Below are 22367 nucleotides of genomic sequence, written 5' to 3' on the forward strand. Positions count from 1 at the left end.
CCCTGCTAATTAAATGCACTCTGTTAACTAGAGTATAACTGCCTTGATAAAAAGGCAGGAGTGCATTACACAATACCAAGGAGATTTACATAATCCAGGTGTGGTTATGAGCATATTTCCAAACTATTTCAAATCCATCATTCTACAGAAAAATGATCCACAGAGATTGGATGTTGAATTCACCTCAAGGTCAGACTCTGCTCTCCTCAAGAGATGTAAATAGAGCTCCACTCTTAGATGCTACAGCATCAACAGAACACCTCATTACAACTGTGAAGCATGGTGGTGGAGAGGTGATGGTCTGGGCTTGGCCTAAACTGGTTCAACAACAACCCAATTTTGTCTTCAGCAAACCTACAAAATACATTTTTTTAAAATCTGCCAAAAAGAAGAATCGAGATGTCACAATGCTCTGGTCACCTCTTATGAAGACGAAATTAACGATTAGTGATTTTCTGAAGGTTAATAGCAAACAGATTTAAATTACATTTCGCTTTTTTTAGCCACACTGACTAAAAACTAGTCACATCTTTATAAACCAATTGCAGATAAGTAGAGAAGTAGGAGCCAAGAGAAACTGGAATCAAGTCCAGACCTCAACTTTTGGTTTAATTTTTAGTTGATGTGAAATATGTGCTTTCTGAAACTTGAGGGCAGGATTAAACGTCAGAGCCTCATAAAGAACATCTCCATCCCGATTTTTGTTCTGATGGCAGAATCCTAGAATTGAAACAGGGTGCATTTTCTTTTGACTATCCTGAAAACCTGACCCAGTTTTGTCTTCTGTCAGTAGGAAAATGTAAAGTAATTAATTGTCTCCATTAAAGAATATATTGCGGTACATTGGAAACTCTGAACTGGAATGCCAGTACAGAGCAGTATTGTGTAAAAATACTCTTCAGACAGTTACATAACTCCAGCTACTGTGAGAAATGCATTCAACACCTCCTACACTTATCCTGTCCGATTCCCAATCATACAAACATCCAATATCTTCTTGCAGAGTCCAGATCTACTACTGATGAGAATCACACTTAAACTAATGTCGTTTCTGGCAGTTCTGTGGGTTATGATACTGGATCTCTGATTCTATAATTGTCAAACCTCTCCTCTTACTCCCACGGTTTTCTGCTGCCCATTTCTCCTCCATTTCCATCTGTGTTTCTGTTACCTAGCAACAGCTCATCGGCAGCCATTTGTGGCAACCCGGAGAATTTTTTCACCACACATACACACACCCTGATGAACTGCAGAATAATTTGTGGTTAGTCTTCGATAACTGTTCTTTGGGGGGAAAAATGAAAAGAAAGAAAAAGCCAAAGCTTCTTTTAATGGTGCTTTTGCGGCACTTAACTTTCAGTGTTTTCTGATAAACGAGGTTCCTTTAAAAAAAAAAAAAAAAAAAAGTGTTCGGTGGGCTCAGCAAGACATCACACACAGTTAGAGGCTTTGATGAGTCATCTTAAAGCTGCGCCACCCCCACAGAGGAAAAAAAAAACAAACAAAAATATAACACGTCAGCTCGTCTACAAATACACAAACACCCGTCGCCTTTAGTTCATGAGATTTTATTGGAAAAACAAAATGTAAAGACTAGCATTGTACATCTTGGAATGCAGATCAACTGAACCGAACAGGACAGCTGGACTGGACCGGGCCGGGCCTCGCTGCACCCACGCGCACACAGGCAAACTCACACACAAAAACAAGGTAGAAATGCTGCAAAGCGCCGACCCTGTCCCCCATTAAGCTGAAACTCGCCCCACCACGTGGAGTCATACACGCACAGCCTTCGAGGCAGCAGCCTGCACCCGTCTGCAGCGAGACAACTCAGATTTCACGTTACTCAGCGTCTGTAAACATCCGAGCTAATACTCACACTGGTACAAGCGTTGGTGCAGATGTAGCCTCAGAAGCTGTGCTTGTGTATAACCACCTTTAAAGCCCACACATCCCTCCATATTGGATAAGACAAAGACTGCCAAAGGGGCATTTCACCCTCAAAAAAAAGAAAAGAAAAAAAGGTAAACACACAAAAGGATAAAGTGATTAATAGACATGATGTGAACCAAATCTAAAATTAGTTTATTCCATTTTAATTTTTCTTAAAAATATGTCACTGACTTTATTTAGCCAAGCGAACGTCCCATTGGTTCGCTCCCTCCCATCCACCCCCTTCACCTCTGAGGTCCAACGACAGCTCTCTGTCACCGAGATCTCAACAGTTACCCATGTTAACGCTGCATGCATGAAGGGAAAGTAAAACAACAAGACTTTATAGAAGAAAAGGCAGTTGACCCGCCCAAATCATCATGACATCAGGCAGATGGAACCAAGAAGCAGAGGAGCAGCGGCCGAAGCAGCCGGCTGCACGAGGCTGCTCGTCTAACGAGCCGATATGTGATTGGTCAGCTCAGCGCAGAGGGGATGGGGAATACAAGCCAGTACATGCAGATTATTGGATTTTTTTTGCCTTTACCTTTTTTTTGAACTTGTTTATATGGACAGATTTTCATTATTCCAACATTCAGTTTAAATTGTCTATACAGAACAGTATGATTAAATGTAGATTTTTGCAATAAGAGGTAAGTGAAACATTTGACTGATTCTTTGTAAGTTCAGTTCATTTGGCGGTCATCATCTGAACAAACTCTGTGGAAGAGAGAGACAGAGAAAACAATCAGAATAATGTTTTTATTTGCAAGTCGCAGAAGCTGCTACACATGGTCATTTTAGATTGGATACCTTCATAATTGACTTGTCCATCGCCGTCGATGTCGGCCTCCCTTATCATCTCGTCGACCTCTTCGTCCGTAAGCTTCTCTCCCAGGTTGGTCATTACGTGACGGAGCTCTGCTGCGCTGATGTATCCATTACCATCCTGGACAAGGCGCACCCGGTTGGTCAATTATAACATTCACACTTCTGTCACGTCAGCTCTCACACACACAGGCCCACCTTATCAAAGACTCTGAAGGCCTCCCGGATCTCCTCCTCACTATCTGTGTCCTTCATTTTTCGTGCCATCATAGTTAGAAACTCGGGGAAGTCGATAGTCCCATTGCCTGGAGGACACAAGACAGGCCTTATGGGTCCCTGGGGATTTTTGTGCAGTTTTATTTTTGCAAGTTTGCAAACATTAAATTTGGCCAGGTTGTGTATTTTGGGATAAAATTTGTTTTTCTGTGATGTTTTATTGTTTTAAAAACGGTTTTCACCAACATTAAATTATTTTTAATTACACTAATTAATGAAACCGTTTAATGGATTAGGAACCATTAATGTGTCTGGTGGTGCTTGAAGTCGATGGCATTCATAGAAATAGTCCTAGGGGGGCACATTCTATATTGACAAACAATATTTCAATGCCAGTGTGAGCTGTTGACTCATTTTGTCAGTGGAGTTGACTGTAGATTCAGGAGAAACAGGATTCCACCACAGCATTATATGAACAGGTGTTAATACATTTGAATGACTGTCACAGGAGAATGAAAGATTTATTTTGCTTGACAGGATAATTAATTTGATCTTTTTGGCTTTAATATATACATGTTCTTTCAAACTGGTTTATAATACATTTTATCATAATTTTTTTTGTACATTTTATGCTTTGTATTCCATTTAAAAATGTTTCATTGACTTTACATGAAGCAGTCTAAAAATTGCCTTATTTTTTTGGTGGGTTCTTTCTACACACCGTCACATCAGGTTGTATGAAAACGAATAAAAAGCTGAATGAAAAGATTCTGAACGGCAGAAAGTTTAAAGAAATCGGCGTACCATCAGCATCCACCTCATTGATCATATCCTGGAGTTCAGCTTCAGTTGGGTTTTGACCCAGTGACCTCATGACTGTGCCCAGCTCTTTGGTGGTGATGGTACCATCTCCATCTTTGTCAAACAAGGAGAAGGCCTCCTTGAATTCTGGGCAGAAAAAAAAAGAAGATGACAGTGAAGACAAAATACTGAAACTAAAATTTCAACCTGAAGATTGAGAAACAGGGTTTGAGTTGACTCGTCTTACCAGCAATCTGCTCTTCTGTTAGTTGGTCAGCCTAAAAGGAGACAGAACAGAGTTGAGGATTCAGAACAGACTTTTTGAAGTCAGTCACACATGGACAATAACAAAGCATGTTGCATAAAAGCCTCCATTAACCAAACCATTAGGTAGACTCCCTTAATGCTGCTGACAACCTTAAAATCTTCGAAGCGGATATCTGTGAGGTCTGCCACCAGTTTTGCAGCTTTTGGTTCTGGCTTTTTTGCTCCTGTGCCTCCAACCCCTCTCCCATCAAACCTCAACACTGATCCTCCTCTGCTCTGCTTTACATCCAGAACTTTTCCTTTTGTTCCTCCACTAGTGTCTCTGGTTTTCATGTTGACCCCATCCAGCGCCCCCTGGACCATCACCAAGCCCTCAGCCAGGAACTCTGCTTGCTTGCTATTCTGCACGCCCTGTTTCTTAACCTCCGCCAGCTCAGCTTTGGTCCTCTGTAGATTGTTTCTCAGGTCCTGCATTTCACGCACCAGGTTGTCCATGCGGCTGGAAGAAGTGTCCATCAACATCTGCAGGAAGGCCCTGTAGTTCCTCTCCTGCTGCAGGATGAGCTCCATGTAATAATGCTGCTGTTCGTCTAAGAGCTCATAGATCGTGGAAAGGCTCACCAGCTCATCCTCTGCTGAGTACATGGCCACTTTGTGAGGCAGCATAATGAGGGAACAGTGGCAGGAAGGGCAAATATCCCGTGTTATGGCTGGATGGTAAAAATAATGGCCAGACATCTATCATTCAGTCTCAATTGACAAACAAATTGACAAGTATCAGAGAAGCAGCATATCCTGTCATCCCAATAATTATGTCAAAGAAAAATATTTAAGTGGCTGGATGATTTTAATCCTCCTGGGTTTGTTAGACGAACGCCTGAACGGTGAAAAGGTGGCTGGAAAATGGCCAGACCCGTCTATCAGTCCTTCTAGAAGCTGATGGATGACAGAGGTTTCTACAATCCCAGCGGATCGGAGCGACCTGACAGGTGGCAGCTCTCCTCCTTGATCTAGATGACAAGCTGATGTAACGGCTGGCTTTTCTGTTGACGCCGTCCTGGCAACTTGTCCATCTATCCGTCTCTCAATAAGTGCAACCATCAATCATTTTACAGGTGTGGGCGTACGAGTCCAGACGCTGTCCTTTCCCCTTCCCTTGCTGCGTCCGACACCACGCTGGTGGCACAGTGTGGATTAGTACCGCCTGCAAACGCCACGGCTTAACCGTGGAGCCGCTGGCGGAGTGTGCGGCCTTTGCATGGGCTCTACAGATGAAGAGTGTGGGCAGAGGCCAGGAGGCCATGCTGGTGGAGGGTCGGTCAAACATGTCAGGAAATTGATTTTAAGTGTGTGAGAGTAAAAAGTGTCCACACCAGAAGGGGTCACAAGCCTTTTCTTTGTGTCTGCATGTATGTGCTAATCTGCAGCCTGTCAGCTCCCAGCTACAGTTGCATCTCCTGGGAGGGATCAGTTAGCCGTCAGCCAACCTCCTGCGCTGCATGGAGCGTCACTTCATCCGCAGGCACTAAATGTGTGATTCACACACACACGCAAACCTGTTTTGGTATTCACTCTCAGGACAGTTAAGATTGATTTAAGTTAACCAACTTTTTTTTTTTTTTTATTCACTGCCCTGAACTCGTACAAATCTTCATTTTATAATTCCTACCTGGCATGCTGCACAGTAATCTGGAGAGTTATTACTTTAGTTATTTATCACAGGGGGATAAAAAAAAAAATAAAATAAAAAATATACAGCAACTGTAAATACAAAAAACAAAAAGCAGCTGACACTGATTAGATCGAATCACTATGAAATATGCTTACAAATGACCAGCTCATAACATTACTTTATCAAAACTACTCAAAAAATCTGCATGAATATAAAGTAGCTTGAAGAGGATGAAATGGGAATCAGGGTTTCCTCTCCATTCTGAGAGCTGCTTATTCCAAAATAGTTTGTAGGGACTGTAATACATGCAATTAAATGACACAAAGCAAAACTGCATTGTAGTAAGGATATACAACATGAAGAAGTCACGCAGCAGCAATATTAGTGGTAAATATTGCATTGATGCTTTCTGCTGCAATAAATCCCCATTTTCTTCAGTAAAGCTTCCAATATTCTCTGACCTCCAGAGTTTCAGGCATTGTTTTTTTGAGGAGTGAGAGACTGTCATGACAAGGGAATGCAACATCTAACTAATAAAAACAGTCTTACTTGACAATAAAACTTGAAATTTCAATGAAAATTTACAATACTTTCCCAGCCCCACATTAACGTATCCAGCCTTCATTTGATTTTAACCTTCAAAAGAAATAGTAAACTTGTGGCAGGGATTCCTAACTGCCTGTTTCACAAGGAGCTGTGATGCTTTGAGAACACCAAGCAGAGTCTTTACATCTGTCATTTATTACCTGGCAACAGCCTTGTAGTCTCCATTTATGAGCTTGTCTCCAACAAACAAACCAGAACACACACTGATTTTAACCCTCTGCTATTATAAAACGCCTTTGAGTCAGAGCACTGCACTGAAACCAGTTTATTAATAAAGGTGGCTGGGAAATAAGAAATTAATTCACACAGGTATTTTTACAACCAAGCAGCTGCTGGAGAATAATAACTGATCCGCTCAACGATGTTTGACAAGCTGCTAAGACTTCACTTAAGGTAGAGAAATGTCTCGCTGAAGAGATCATGTTCCTGTTCCAGCAGATGGTACAAGCCGAGGAGGGAGTCCGTACAGCCGACTTTTAACTCTTTAATTGCCTCCAAATGGTTGCAAAAAAAAGCACAACTTTTTATAAAACTGAAATGGAAATGAATCTTGAATTAGCAATTATAAAATCAAAGATCAATAGCTTTGTTAAGGACGCCACCAAGCAAATACAGACACTTGTTTCCCAGCTGACATGGACTGGAAATCTAAAGTGAGCTTTTGCTTAGATGACTCCTAATTAATAGCTACAACTATTATAAATAAACCATCAAAGCATTACAACTCATTTCTTGTAGAATAAGAAAAAAAAACAAACAAAAAAAACACCTACATTTTCACTTTTTTTAGTAAAACAAGAATATAGAAATCAAATTATACTTAAGGGGAAACAGAAAAAAAAGACACAACTTCAACCATAAAAATCCATTCATCTTCAAGATCACTTTAATCCATCTGTAAAAGGTCCAAGGCATGATCTGGTACTGATCCAGTTCATCCAACTATTTACGACAGCTAGATGAAAACAGATCGGGCATTTGTGAAGAAATCGAGATCAGATTACTGACACAGGCCTCATTATTGTTCTATCCATTGTAGAACAAGTTTTACTCTGCTGTCTGCATTCCTCTTATGAAGTGGATGGACACTTTATTGGCGGACTATCAGAAATGTAACTTTTTGTGGGGAGTAGCAAACATCACCAGTTTTCTCCCCAAAAAAAAAAACATTTACATTTTTATCTTTATGTGAATCTACATGCTTTGAATATCTGCCACTCGAATTTATCCACTGAGGGGCAATAAGGTAATTTCTATTCTAAAGACTTCGCAAATAAATTTTCATTCATTCACTCTCTGCATTCTGCTTTCATCCCCTCGTTTCTGTTTTATCTTTATGATCTTACTCTGTTTCCCTCCCCTGCACATATCCAACCCATCTGAGCCTCGGCAATCAACCTTTCCCTCAGAGATGTTCCCATCTAAATTCCCTACACTTTTGTTCATCTCAACGACAATCTGAACAGTCTCTGCTCTGCTCACTGTTTTCTATTCGTACCAAATCCCCAAGTCGGTCAAAATCACCAGCCTCACGGATTTGACTAAATCCTTTTCTCAGAGGCTAATGACATTCCTAAAAATTTATTTGGTCAGTATCTACACTTTCCTCCCAACCTGGAATCAGATTTTTTGCAGCAACTACTTTCTCCTTGTCCTCTAGAGACCTGCTGGCGGAGACGTTTCAGGTTTGCTGGCGTGAATCCTTGTTCACATATTTGTTTCTCTCTGCATCCAAATCAGAGAAACTCCCCTGCACAGATGAGAAGGTCAGGGCTAATTACTACCAGACCTTTTCTGGTTGGAGCTTGTTGCTTACTGCTACAGCTGATTGATACCTTATTATCATTCTGGCCTCGCACACAGACTGGGGCTCTTCTGGCCGTCCTATGTAGCTCTTTGAGTCACAGCGACACAATATTCCTCTTTTTTTTGGGTTATTTAATGGCTGATGCGCAAATATAGCAGCCTGATTTTTTTTTTCCATGGGGTAACCTTTGCTCGCTACCTGATTGTAAACCTTCCTTTTCACTCCTACAGCTGGTAATAAACTATTACACATCACTCCTGACAATCATCTCAATATGCCCTCTCAGCCTCTAGTGAGTCACAGCAGATGACTGGTCTCCCTGAGCCATGGTGGCTCCCTCCCATTAAAAGGGATCATTTCCTCTCCACATACTTGCTTGGAAATTACATAAATTGTATTCCCCCCCACCCCCCCCAAGTTATTTTTGCTTTGCATGTTCAGTCAATGTATGAATGACAGGATAGTGTAGAACCTAAACAAAAACTTTGTTTTCAAGTCAAAGTTTAAAAGTCGTCATTAGATTTACTAATTCAGCAACAAAATTGCTGCTGAATTTGACTAGGTTACACATATTTATTCCACAATCCTACAATGATCAAATAGTTTAAAATATAATCTAATATTGCTAAAACATCGTTTCAGTGTGTAAAAACGAATAAAGGGGTGAAATTTAATGCTTTCTTGAAATTGGGACTTAGGATTGAGATGAGTTGAAAAGAACTGGTCAGTCAACTCAGATCAATTAATGTGTGGTGGGCGGCAGGAAGACGGACAAACCCAGGGCGTCATTACTGCAAGAGTCGCTACTGACCCCAGGCACTTCAACTTTCTGTATTCCAGCTGTCGATCTCATTCAAACACATTGATCCTCACTTTATTCCCCTCGTCTCCAGAGTATACATATCTCCACCTATCCAGGCTCTGTTTCACTCGCTCCGCAGATAGCGAGATGAATTTTTACACACAGCGTATTCAATTCTGTGGTAGAAGCAGGAAGATTCAATTTCAGTCTGTGTCTGTGGGTGATTATAATGTCCAAATATAGTTAAACATATTACGAAACATGCTTGATTTTGACATCCATTACAAAATATGACTTCAGAAACGTAGAGAACATTACCCCACTCAACCTTAGCTCTTTTTTTATATATATGCTCAATTCTCACATGTATTATTAATATGAAGGCTTCGGGGCGAACATCAATTGTAGCATTTTCTTAAGAAAACCTTTTTTACAGTTCATGCAGAGGAAAAAAAATGCATCGTTGACTGACAAGGCGGCTGTCAAATGCCGGAAAATCATTCATTGGACGGGGTGAGGTAATAGCTGTGATGCTAACAAACAGAACGGCCACAACCTATGAGTGAGGGTAACATTTTACACACAAACAGAGCTATTCTGCGGTACTTCCATGGTGAGACGCTTTTGATATAACCCACAGCGTCAACGGTTCAAGTCGGTCCACCCGCGTCTGCCTGGCTCGCCCCGTGTGCGAATCAGAGGCACCAGGATGTTTTAGCAACGATATTCCCGAACCAAAAATGGACCTCAAAAGTCACCGCAAAACATCATAATTTCAATTCGTACACATTAGCAAATTGCACTTGGTTAGATACTCACCATGTCTGCGGGAGTTTGAGCTGTTAGCCTGCCGGCGGTTGAGAAGAGAGGAAATGGACGGGTGCCACTGAGTGTTGCTGCTGCTAGCTAAAGGCGGGGAGACTTGGCGAATCACAACTCTGCTGTTCACTGTATTCATCCGCACCATGGAGGAGTACAACTTTACTCAGTTTCTGGGACGCTGTTAAAACATGAAGCCATGATGGGATTTGAAAGCGTTAATATGTTTTCTTCCTTTCAGGGTATATTGGATAATTTCATTAACTACCACAAGCTTTTACTTTATGGTTGATACCATGTGACGTTGTTTAAATATTTCCTCTTAATTCTGGACGGTCCTACATAGGGGCCGGCGGTCCTAGTCTCTGTACAGAAGAGATTATACTAAATTATTTTCTTATAATATGCACTGGCACAAAAGCCATAACTAACTGGTTCCTTGGATTAATTTCAGTTTTTACCTTCACCATTTTATTGTAACAATGAATAAAAATAGCATCATTATTGTAACTATTTCTTTATAGGTAGCCTACTTATATTAACTGAACATTACTTTAATCCATGTTTTTATTCATTTATGGATTTACTCGTTTCTGTAGTTTGTTAATGTAAAAAAATGTCTGTGGTGTCTTTTTTACTATGTGGAAGTAAATGCCTTATATTAATAAATTAAGCACTAAGAATAAACAGTCTCTCAGTTATATTAAAATATTCAATTACGTAAAAAAGTACTAAAAACAAGCATCTTTATATAAAAAACAATATTGTGGCACCACTTGCAAAATTGCATCTGAAAGAACCCCAGCACTTTTAGAAGTGTGTTGTGAGAGTTCACAGAAAGCTAAGGTGTATGGTCACAATGCACAGCACCAGGCCCAGAGAAAAGTAAACACCTAAAGTAAACTCAAACAACTCACCAACTGTCAAACATAATAGTGGAGGACTGATGATTTGAGATTGTTTTTAATCCAAGAGACGTGTATTCTAAAGTATTCTAAAATCATATTTGAGGCTATTTATCAAATAATTCAAGCTTGGACCAAACCTAAAATTGGTTCTGAAAGCCGTTTAATCAATTGTTTTTATTTTTCCAGATGCCTGTGAATTTTAAAAAGGTTAGGGGTGTTGTAGAGGATTTTGACTTCCATATAATGTCCACATTGTTACATGGGTGGCTTCCTTTTGAAATAATGCATATTGTTTGATTTAAGTGTGATTCTTAGCCTGAGAACATATGCATGTAACTTTAGGTATAATAATATCCATTTAATTTGTGCTACACTAATCTTAGAAACACCGATTTGCAGAAACAAAACACGTTTAGGTCTATTGCTATAACAATACTTAAGTTTTGGGGGGAAAAAATCTCATGCGCTTATTTGGTCACCTTGCTTGCACGGTCACTCGAGAGTGATGGACTATTTTATGTTACGCCTACTTTTATTCAAGCGGAAGGATACGGATCTAAGTGCCCAAACTCGGAGAGCTGAGGACGCGTTGGCTTTGCTTTTGAAAGACGTTCTCTGATTGGATAAGACAAACCCGCATACTCTACCAGTGTAAAGGGGCCAGTGATTGGCTCAGAAGGATCTGCAATGCGTCAAAGCACGGAGCGGCAATGAGGGCAACGTCTCCACAGCTACAACGTAGTAGAAAAAAGAGCAGGTGATGACTCGCAGGTAATCTACAGGTGTGTAGCCTAATAAAGTGGTGAGCCTGAGACCGAAAGAAGGAATAAGACTTACCACGGAAATACGGGAAAAAAGTAAAAGTGAGATTCTCTACTTAAACTTAGTTTACAATGTAAAAACGTATAACACAAAAAAACATAGAAACTATTTTTATTACCGAGAAGATCTTTACAATAACAATTTGGAGTATATTATAACTTTGTACTAAAGTATTTTCTTTTAGAAAACACCAAAGTAAACATTCAACAAACAAAACATTTGAGTGCTCTCAGTCTTCCAGCAGTATATCCAACTCTTCCAAAGGCAGTCTTAGTCGGAGCTCCTTCTCTGTCATCAGATCCACAAACTCCTGCAGGTGGTCAGGGAACAATTGCACCGCATCCATATACAAACCCTGTTTAATATATACGAAGTGTTAGCACAAAGAGAAGATAAATTAAATACATAAGTAAAATTAAAGTAACTTTTAATCTGAGTTTTACCTTCACCCAGGGAATGTTCTGCAATGCCTTGTAAAATATCCCTCTGGCTTTATCGACCTTCCCCTCTGACACCTATATTGACACAGAAACACAAGATATTTCCTATGAAATAAAAATTTTATATAATAAAACAAGATAATTAATCTAGCTAGGCTGGAAGTTAATCAAGATGACTATATGCACAGTTGTTGCAGCTGTTCTTGACAGGTATTAATTGTGTCTTTGCATATGTTATGAGACATTTATCATCTCACCAGGAAATGGATGTACATCCTCCACAGTAGAGGACAATGAGCACCCATCTCTGTTGATGTGGCGCTCTCGAACAGTCCGCGGATTCGGTTGCTGAGACCATTTTCTGGTAGTATGGGCAGGGCCTCATCCGAGCAACAAGACCTTCAAATGATGTTAATATTTTTGATTAAATTTGTTTATAATAAGTTTTTATTTATACAGTCATTGCTAAAAGAATGCACACCCTGTTTACGTCCGAGGGTTTTCTGTCTCAGGCCAAAATAAAAACATTCAGTCTGATTAATAAAAACCATCATCATAACCTAGAGTTGGTATGAGTGCTTCCGCCGAGCTGTTGGACTGACGGTCTCACATTTGACTCCTGAATACTAGCGAAGACAACAGAGTGACTGCAAGGTTCTGCATTTGCAAATACCACAAATTTCTCTAACAATTCAGGAAGTTAATGCTAACTTGAACCTACATGCATTGAAGTAATAAAGTACTCTCCACTCTAACAGTGTTGAGTCTTTTTCTCAGGGCTATTATTCTTTTTTTTATTATTTCTGCAAGCACTGCAAGCTCTGAACTTTGGGTACATTTTCTGGGAAGGTCATCAGTTGTCCTAAATGTTTTTTTTTGTTTGGGATTGAACCCTGTAAAGACCAGATTATGTCCTTTTAGGTAAAAGCCCAGAAATGGAGGAAGGTGTACTTTCCTTTGATTGTATTTTTTTTTTTTTTTTTTTTGTTATAGGGACATACTCATCATCACTTTCAGCCTCACCTCTGAGCTGCATCCACCAGCTGCTTCCTATGCTGTTCAGCAACAATAGCAAACAGACGCGGTACCACACTGCTGCTGTTGTCTCTGGTTACAGAGTGGAAAAACCGGCGTGCCCGGCCGGCGCTATGGTAATGGTTCTCCACCTAAAACACACAGACGCTCATCATTTCTGACCACTGCTTTAATTTTATCCTCTGAAGGGGGAAGATGTGGTTTTGTTTTGTTTTTCAGACCTGAACGTAAACACTCCACAGGGGGGCGCTGCAGGGCCAAGCTGAGAGGGAACAGGTAAGCATCTGCCTCAGTGTTGCCAAAGGACACACACCGACACTATTGTTGTATCTCAGCAGAGCCGCCTGTTGCTCTGCTAGAGCCTCACAGTCTGAAGCCAACCACCTGACATGATGGCTGAGGACGGAACGACTTGGCCGGCTGGTTGCCTCATCGTGGTGGAGCTGCCTTTCAGGTGTTAATGAGCGGTGCAGGTCCTCCATCCTCTCTCTGGCCTGGCTGTAGACGGCATTAGCAGCTTGGACGCTCACTGTTAAGTACTGAAACAGAGCATAGCAGCCAGCCAGGCCTCTTAGCCTCAGCTTCTCTTTCTGCGGCTCATCTTGGGCTTCTGCAACAAGCAAGAAAAACCAAACAATGTTACCGGAATGTCAAACAAGTAACCAATCCGACCTCAAAGGTTATGAAAAAGCATTTTCCCCTCTTACATATTTTTAATGTTTCTTTTCATTTTGCCAAACCCAAATGTTTTATATTTAAACAGAAAAAGAAACATAGTATAAGATTAAAAAAAATAGAAGCTGTTTTCTATTGAAGGCTTCATTTGTTCAGGAAAAAAAAAAAGTTAGTATCCAAGTCCTGAAGGAACAAAGTTATTAGATAATTTCAGACTTCCTGGAAACAGACGTCAAAGATTTTGTTTTCCCGTCTGTTCTTGAAATTCAGGAAATGGTTATTGGCCTTTTGAGATCTTTTAGTCTACTTCATGTTATCAAGCAGGTTCTATTTAAATGATTTATTAATTCTACAGATCTGTGTTAGACAGATGAGAATACAATCCAAAAAACACGATTAATCCTGATTAATTCACTGTTTCCTTGAAAACTGCTTCTTGGATTTACTTTTATTCTTTAAAATATCAAAATTGATCAATTCTGACTTGCAAATAATATTCTGTGAAATGTTAAAAATGTGCTCCATAAAAAAAAAAAAAAAAACTTTCTTTAAATCTATTAATTGCAATTAAAATAATTTTTTAAAATAGAAAATATTTTAATAATTAATATGATTTATTATTTTAGCAGAATTTGGAATATGTGTTGTTTGTTGATTAGAAATACAAATTTTTGTTAAAAGTCTTTGCGTTAGTTATTACTTATGATTATGTGGAGCTTAAGTTATTCTATTCTGGTTTATCACCGACTCGTTTCTCATCTCAACAGTCAGAATGTGACTGAAACCTTGACAATGAAATCTGGATGGTAATTCTCAGACGTATGTGCTCTAATCAGACCAAACCGAAACGTTCTCCTTGGATTTAATTTGTGTCTCTACATGGAGACAATAAAACACAGACCGCTCACCGTTTCCGTCGAGCTGATGATTCTGGATCGTCTGGTCCAGAGATGACAGGCTGGAGCTCAGAGCCTGATCATACGATCTCCTGGCCTTCAGGATTGAAACTGGGGTTAAGGTCTGGGAGGATGAAGACGAAGACGTTCCTTCTGCCAGTCTGGTCAGCACAGCAATGGCTGGCGACGTCGTTACATCAGCAACTCCTCCCGGCTCCTTCGCCGAGTTCTCCACCTCCAGCTGGGACCACAGGAGGCACAGCTCACACAGAGCAGGACTACTAAGGCCCCTGGTTCCTCCCATCGCCGTCGCCGTGGAGAACACCTTCCGAGCCTCGTCCAGGTTGCCCAGCACCCACTCCAGGTGTGCGTACTCCCTCCACAGCACCAGGGACGAGCGATTGTCGGGTTCTTTGAGGAGTCTCTTGGCAACCCGCTTGCTGCTCTTTCCCTGAGCACGAAGCCGCTTTTTGTTGCCGCTGCGCAGACAGTGCAAAACCTAACAAATACAGTAAAATATGTGACTGAAAAGTTTGAAGGCATTACTTTATGATGGTATACAACCGCCTTCAACTTCCTCTTCTATGTTTTTCAAGAAGTATAATTTCTTTTGTGAGTTTTGTAACTTGTACTAATCTTGTATTAAGCTTGTTTCTGCACTGCTCTGGGTCTACCTTCAGCTTCTCGTACAGCATCCAGCTGAGAGACAGAACAGCTCGATGGGGAGGAGGAAGGAAAGGCTGCAGCATGCTGAACACGTTGGAGAGAAACTTCTCACCCTGCTTTCCAAGCCCCAACCACTTCCTTGTTCCTTGGAGAGTGGTCATGTGACCTACAGGGTTAATCCCCGTCTCAAGGAGGTTAAAGGAAGTCAGAGGACGCTGGAGCTCTGCACCTGTGAGACATGAAGGAAATACATCTGTAATGGTCCTTATGATAATTGTAGGTAATCGCAAACTCCTTTAATCTAACCTTATATGCATGTATCGGCTTTTAAGTACCTATAAAATATGCTCCGGATTACCTACAGCAACTTCTCACTCACACTGAGTTCATCCTTAGTATTTAAGCTATTATAGCTTAAATACTAAGCTATAAGTAGCTTAGTATTTAAGCTACTTATAGCTTAAATACTATAACATGTTACTGATATTTAACATGTTCCAAAGAACATCTTAAATATCAGTAAATATGTGTCAAAGTGTCTCTTATTGATAGGTGGTATTTAGATAGATAAAGGATCTAGCCTTCATAACTGAGTTTTGATAGATTTTTAACAGGCTATGAGACCGATTTATTCATGCAAACTGTATAGATTATTCAAGGATATCAACTCACTTTACAATTTATTAAAATATTTAGAAAACTTCCAGTTATTTTATTACCTTGAGTGAGTAGTGAGAGGTTCTCCAGGAGCATGCTCGGCTGATAGGGGGCAGCAGAGAGCACAAAATCTACCGGAAAACCCAGAAATGCCAAGAAACTGAGAAGAAACCGCAGTTGGAGTTCTGGTGAAGTCAGACAAATAAGGGATGGGCCGATGTCATCAAACAGCACCTGGACATGGAAAAAGGATGAAACAGAGATGTTTCAATGAAGTAAATATCTTTAAACCTGTTCCAATGTCGAACTTCAAACGTCACCAGATCATCAGAAAGCAGCACCTGTCTGTCAGGGTCCTCACAGTCCTCCTCTGATTGGCCTTTGGCTTTGTCAGGTCTCCAGGGCAACCAGTGAGCTGCTTCACGGGACGACTCCACATCCAGCCAGACAGTCCCTCTGGGCTGACTCCGGTCTTTCACCTCTTCTTCATCCTCTTCCTCTTCCTCCTCTTCTTCGTCCTCTATGTGTGGAGAAACGGAAAGCAGACGGAAACATCTAATTAAAGGATTTGCAAACCAAACTCATCCCCATTTTATCCATATACTATAATAATATAATATCCATATATATTTCAGTAACTCAATTCACCTAGTCAAACACTTTCTTTAGATTAATTAATCACAGTCAATAAAAACTAATTATTTAAGCTCACACTAACACATTAGACCAATAAAAAAAAACAATACAAAAATATGGACTAATTAATAAGTATGTTTTCTACCTATTTAAAGTTTGTTATTTTCAAAAGGTACTTTTAATCTGACTAACGAGTCTCAGTGAACGGTAAAATCCAATTTACTGAGTTGTAAGTGAATAAAAGCATCTGACCTGCAGGGGGCTGAACCCATCCTCCTCGCTCTTGTTGGGTCATCCAGGCCTTCCAGCCTCGGGCTCCTATCTCCCCAACTCTCGCCTCTCCGCTGTCCCAGAACGTCTCAAAGAAATCAACCTGCAGAAACAGGAACATAAAGTACAATTTTTTTTTGCCTCTTTTTTCCTTTTCTAAATAAAATATTCTCAACATGACTCAGGAATGCAACCAAATAAACGGATAGTTCCACATTTTCAGTTGCAAATATTAGCACCCAGATCACCTTCAGCCAGATGATTCATTGTGGATGATCACTAATCTATACAGTCTCACAAAAATGAGGTTAAATGTCTCCTAAAGGTACACCAGAGTCACAAAACATTCGTAGCAACCAGCAGGAAGAATTGGTTGAGTTTAAAGTGGCTGGACTTTAAACTCAAAGTGATTCATAAAGTGATTCAACCCCACTAGTGGGGCTTTGCAACAGCCATTTCAGAAGCTTGGTGTTTAGCCTGTATTATCCTCTCCAGAGCCATTTTATGTGTGTTTGTGACTGTTGTCCAGTTGGAACATCCATCTGGCTTCTGAAGAAAAAGAACCGATGAATCTGGATAATTTGTACATGAGCATCATTATTAAAAATGATGATCAGTGTTCCCACTGAGTTCACAGTGTTATGAGTGTCAGATGATCCTATAAGAAGGTGTGTGAGTAAGAAAACATTCAGTGTCCATCAATTATCCCACTAATACATAGAGTTCTATACAAATTCAAGCAGGTTTTCTCAGTTGTCCCCAACGGCAACAGATTAATGTTTTTACTGTTCTTTATAATGTTCTTGTGCAAGTGTGTGTGTGTGTGTGTGTGTGTGTTTGTGTGTACCTGCTGCTTTGTGGAGAGCTTTTTCACACTGTCAGGTTTGAAGTAGCTAAAATCGATCATGGCCTGAAACAGAGAAATCGCCTTCTCACAGTGACCAGACTGACGCAAGAAATGACACTGCTGGGTGAAGATATCTGGACAGAAAAAAAAAAAGAAAAAAGATAAGCTCATTTGGGGACAAAGGTTTTAATGCTGCTCTGAATCACTTTATGAAAGTGAAAATTACCAAACTGAGCAGGAAATTAAATGAAAGCCTATGTATAGTCCCAGGTAGTCAAGAAATCTTACCCAGCATATCCTCCTCAATTCCAGGCAAAGCTGGGTGGGATACCATGCTGCCGTCTCTCACAGCGCTGAGCGTGCTCAGACACTTTCCGTACGCAGAGTTGACTTTTGTCACGGAGAAACTGCTGAAGTAGCTCTGCGTAAAAAGCAGATATTTCCTCCACAAGGGGGCGCTGTTTGGATGTAGAAACACCTAGAATACAACATAAGAAGCTACAATCAGCAATTTTTCTACTCTAGTTTGGATGCCTAAATATTTCTAAGTACTTGGAGTGAGAATAATTTGTCTAAAGATATTAATTATTGCCCACAAATGCATAAAAAAAAAGAAAAAAAAAATCAGCCAACATCTCAAAAAGTGAACGAAACCAAAAAAATTTACCAGTTTCTTCCATTCTTTAGCCAAAGTGGAGGGTTCCCAGAGATCCTGGCAGATCCGGAGCCTCTCGAGCTGCAGAGCGACGCAAGTGGGGTTGGTTTCCACGGCTCTGTCTGCAATGCTCAGCTTCTTCTCCAGAATCGCCCTATAGGACGACTTGCGGCGCTCCGCTAAATCACCGCCCTGCTGCTCCTCATCACCTCCAAATGCAGCTGCACTCTGCTCATCCTAGAAGAGAGGAGGAAGTCCAGATACAGTAGCAAACTTTATTATTACTATTATATTATTCTTTTCCATAAATTTATATTCCACAAGTTCTATCAATGTACAAAAAGTACAAAAATGAAATGTATAAGAAAGCTTTGGTTTATTTTGAAACTGGAAGAGCGTGTTTGTGAAAACAGTGCCCTATTTTCACATCTTATCCTTTAGGTTCGATGGAGATTTTTATAATTTATATAACAACATATTCTTCTCAATTACCTGGTAGCGAATGAACTCTATCCACAGCTGTGTATCTGCTGGCTGCTCCCTGAGTCGCCTGTTGAACTCTTCGGTCCTTCCAACCACATACTCAGACTTTTTCTCTGTTTCTGTGACCTGCTTCACGTCGTCCTGAAGCAGTGGTCCCTTCCCCTGCATCCACAGGGAGGTGGACGCGTCATACACGCCAAGGGGGTTTACTGACATCTGTGCTTTGCTATCTGAATAAGATCCGAAAAAAAAAAAAGATGTTTAAAACAAACATTTAAGGACTTTTGTCCTTAGTCAGTGATGTTTTGTTTAGTGTTAACATCCTTGAATCATTACCTAACTCATGTCTTGTGTTGTCCCGTTCAGCATCACCCAGAGGGAGGAAGGAGGTTGAGTTGAGTGCATCCCCACTTCCTGGCGTCACAGGAACAGGAGGCGTAGCCCGCAGCAGCTTTCGAGTGGCTACAGAATAGTATCTGTCAGCCGCATTCCCATTGACCCTGACTTTCTTCTTCTTCTTTGTCTCAGAATCCTCCCAGCTGACTCCCTGCCTGCGAAGGTCCAGACCTAAAGAGGAATTTCCTTTTCTCCGATACCTGAGAGAGACGCATGTTGTCACAAAGCTGCGGTTAATTGTCTTATTTTAAATTTAGTTTGCGACGTTGTTCAAAAGTGTCATGCTGTCTTTTATTTCTGTTTTTGATTGATTTCAGATTGATTTGATTTTTTTTTAGATTTTGAACACTACACTCAATATGTTTACAGCTAACATGAATTGGTAAACAATGGTCAGGGTTTTAACACATTCTTTATGTCTTTATTCTACAATTTTCAGGACTTAAATTTCCAGTGCTCTTAGGATCCTTTTTTAACTAAACAAAACAAAGTTTAAAGAAATCTCCGTGAGAATGTGTGTGCTACCTAGCCACGTCTCCTCTGTACAGGGACTTATAAGTCCAGTTGGCCGGGTCCGGTTTACAGTCCACACAGAACAGATTTTCTGTAGGCGATTGGAGGTCATCCAACCATGAAAAACGAGTTCCTAATGAAGCAGATTGTTGCCTGCATTGAGACACACATACACAAAAAAAACAGAAATGCATAACAGAGGAAAAGCTTTTAATTTCTACAAAAATAAGGAGTATTTCTCCTCACCTAATCCCCTCCTCTTCTGTCTTGAGATCACTGGGATAGATGGTTTCAGAGTCTGATCCACTACTGTCTGAAGGCCTCCCACTCTTCTTTTTGTGCTTTTTCTTCTTTTTCCGCTTTTTTTCACTCTTCTTTTTCTTCTTCTTTGGAGGCCCATCATCCTTCTCACTCCCTTCCCCATCAGAGCATGTAATATCCTTTCCAACACTGAGTCAAAAATAGAAACATCAACTGTAAAATGTTATCATTCAAATGTTCTATACAGCATTTTCAGAACCTTATGTAGCTGTCAGAGTCATACATGCTGCTGTAGTGACAACTTAAGATACCAGAAGAAAGATCATTCCTACCTTTCCTCCCTCTGGTTTGGCTTTTCAGTGGACTTTTCTAAAAAGCGACTGTGAAGGGAAAGAGCATTTCCAGCCTGAAAGCTCTTATTGTTCAGCCAGTCTAATTCTGGAGGGAAAACACACAATTAAAATGACTATATGATTATTATTATTTATACTGTTAATATTTTTCCTGATTAGAAATGTAAACTGCTTTTAGCTGTGATCGAATGAGAGATGACGTTAGAGACCGTTGCAAATGTTTAGTCTCAACAACTGACGAGCTTAGTTTTCTTTCAGGTAAAGACAAAAGGATGTTAACGCGAATCCACTAAAACGTAAAACATGCGTAACATGAATCAATGAATGACCACCTTTCGACGAATCTTCAACTTTGTTTTCCGATACTTCAGCAAACGCTGGAAAAAGAGCCATGATAGCGTCGCACAAACGGTGGATGTAAACAGTCGCAGGGGTATGACGTCACGTGGCGGTTGTTTCACCGATAGACGAGATTATTATGTGGCTTTGTTATGTTAATTGTTTCACTATATAAACGAAAATACAAATGCATCGAAAATGTCATTCAATGTAATTAGTAGAATATACAATTAACATCAATTTTATGACAAGATCACAATGTGGCTACATTAAAAATATTAAACAAAATAAAACAGACAAAAGAACAAGTATAAAAAATAAAATAAAAAATATGTAGTCAAAAATTTATATGATTATTTTACCTTACATTCTTTTAGTAGATTTTGCTTTTTTTTATATGTACACTTATTTTTAGATATTTGTCATCACTAAAATTTAAACAATCACAGTTGCGTTTTAAACATTGTTTGCTTTTTAAGTACGCCAGATAAACCCCAGACATGCCGTTGTAGGCTTATTTTCCTGTTAAGGAGCCAGTCATTGTGACACTTCACACAAAAAGTGTGTGAAGTGTCACTCATCTTATGTTGTTTAATCTGCTGTTGATTTTGCTTTAACTATAGTTTCATTCTTTATCGGTTTTTATTATGGAGCGCATGCAAATCTTCTTGAATATTTTTTAAGAAAGTTTTTACCTGTGTGCTGTTTTTATTTGGTTGCTCATCATTTTTCAGTGGGGCTGTGAAGGTTTTTTTTTTTTTTTTTTTTTATGTAACTCTTCCAGTAAGACCAGAATGACATTGACTGTTCACATAACCTGTTACTTTTCCTTTTACTTGACAAGCTAGTCTATCTTTTGAGGTTTAATAATTTTCTGTCTGTAATGTATTTATTGATTTGATTGTACTACATTGCTCACTTAATGCTTCGTTCAAAGATTTTAAATAGTTTTTGTAAACATTTAGTCTGTGCTGTGGTTTACTCTTTCCACACAAAGGTGCATAACCAAGCACTCAGAATTTCATCGGATCTAATGTCTTCTTCTAGACCAAAGAATTTGCTTGTTTACAGCGGCATAATGCTCAAGACTTTTGCAAGACAATTAGCTCATTTTCCAATAAAGGACCAGAAAACCTGCTTTTTTAGAGGAATGTGCCACTACTTTGAAAGACCTCATTCCTCTACATGCATTTGTACATACATCCATTTCCTATGGATATAAAAAACTACAGAAATCAATCGAATTAAGCACTGAGGAAAATTAACTTGGCTCAGAAATGTGATGGACAGATTTTTAGTTTGTAATGCTATATCCATCCATGTTCCTTTTTTTTTTCCCCACCAGGGGGTCTTTTTGTGGGCTCTAGTGTCCTTTATGATAGTAGGCTGACAGGAAGGGGGTGAAGACGTGCGGCAAATGTCGCCAGGTCCGGGAATCGAACCCGCGATGGCCGCGTCGGGGACTGAAGGCCTCCATATGTGGGTCGCGCTATCCCCTACGCCACCACAGCACGCCCTCCATGTTCCTTCTTTATCTAGATTTTTAAATTCAAAATAAGATCTTCATAAGATTTACATTACTGCACTGAAAATTGTTGAATTTTCAATTGGAAAAAAAGTAGGAACCCTCCAGATTGTTAAGAGTAAATACAAGGTATGTATTTCCAAGAAGTGAGGCCTGACTATATGTTCCTCATGTGGACAGCAAATTCAGCACTGAAGACACCAGTTTGCATATCAAATTATTAGTCAATCTATCAAAAAG

At 40.0% G+C, this 22367-nt stretch overlaps 2 protein-coding genes and 1 long non-coding RNA gene across 4 annotated transcripts; 1 reads left to right on the forward strand and 2 right to left on the reverse strand.

Annotated features, from left to right (window-relative positions):
* Positions 1-1552: 1552 nt before the first annotated feature.
* On the reverse strand, positions 1553-9886 carry LOC122846339 (calmodulin-1). Its single transcript, XM_044143229.1, has 6 exons — positions 9751-9886; positions 4025-4055; positions 3781-3924; positions 2959-3065; positions 2746-2881; positions 1553-2652 (listed from the first exon to the last, which is right to left on the reverse strand). Exons 1-6 carry the CDS (start codon positions 9751-9753, stop codon positions 2624-2626), a joined length of 450 nt encoding a protein of 149 aa, XP_043999164.1. The 5' UTR covers positions 9754-9886; the 3' UTR covers positions 1553-2623.
* Positions 9887-11038: 1152 nt separating this feature from the next.
* Positions 11039-15308, forward strand: LOC122846341. Of its 2 annotated transcripts, none has more exons than XR_006373220.1 (4): positions 11039-11440; positions 12914-13071; positions 13175-13231; positions 15207-15308. It is a non-coding gene; the product is annotated as an uncharacterized LOC122846341 (long non-coding RNA). The 2 variants fall into 2 exon arrangements; XR_006373219.1 differs by having other exon boundaries at positions 11040-11429.
* On the reverse strand, positions 11575-20744 carry nrde2 (NRDE-2, necessary for RNA interference, domain containing). The gene is made up of 19 exons (XM_044143230.1): positions 20596-20744; positions 20243-20348; positions 19896-20099; positions 19662-19802; positions 19077-19336; positions 18750-18970; positions 18270-18494; positions 17891-18080; positions 17603-17736; positions 16738-16858; positions 16191-16369; positions 15912-16083; positions 15201-15421; positions 14539-15025; positions 13177-13565; positions 12944-13086; positions 12178-12319; positions 11924-11995; positions 11575-11835 (listed from the first exon to the last, which is right to left on the reverse strand). The coding sequence occupies exons 1-19, from the start codon at positions 20654-20656 to the stop codon at positions 11710-11712; spliced, it is 3594 nt and encodes a 1197-aa protein (XP_043999165.1). The 5' UTR covers positions 20657-20744; the 3' UTR covers positions 11575-11709.
* Between the last annotated feature and the right edge of the window lie 1623 nt (positions 20745-22367).

The sequence above is a fragment of the Gambusia affinis genome, linkage group LG16 (genome assembly GCF_019740435.1).
Source record: "Gambusia affinis linkage group LG16, SWU_Gaff_1.0, whole genome shotgun sequence".
NCBI lineage: Eukaryota > Metazoa > Chordata > Actinopteri > Cyprinodontiformes > Poeciliidae > Gambusia > Gambusia affinis.

What these genes read in the sequence shown, in the direction of transcription:
- LOC122846339 (XM_044143229.1), bottom strand. An exon ending in CCTTCAGAGTCTTTGATAAG is followed by an intron (nt 2,882 to 2,958) that starts GTGGGCCTGTGT and finishes CGCCTTGTCCAG; the next exon opens with GATGGTAATGGATACATCAG. An exon ending in TGGACAAGTCAATTATGAAG is followed by an intron (nt 2,653 to 2,745) that starts GTATCCAATCTA and finishes TCTCTTCCACAG; the next exon opens with AGTTTGTTCAGATGATGACC.
- nrde2 (XM_044143230.1), bottom strand. Translation starts at nt 20,656, where the DNA reads ATGGCTCTTTTTCCAGCGTTTGCTGAAGTATCGGAAAACAAAGTTGAA. An exon ending in TCATCAGCTCGACGGAAACG is followed by an intron (nt 13,566 to 14,538) that starts GTGAGCGGTCTG and finishes TGCTTGTTGCAG; the next exon opens with AAGCCCAAGATGAGCCGCAG. An exon ending in TGTGGAGTGTTTACGTTCAG is followed by an intron (nt 13,087 to 13,176) that starts GTCTGAAAAACA and finishes TGTGTGTTTTAG; the next exon opens with GTGGAGAACCATTACCATAG.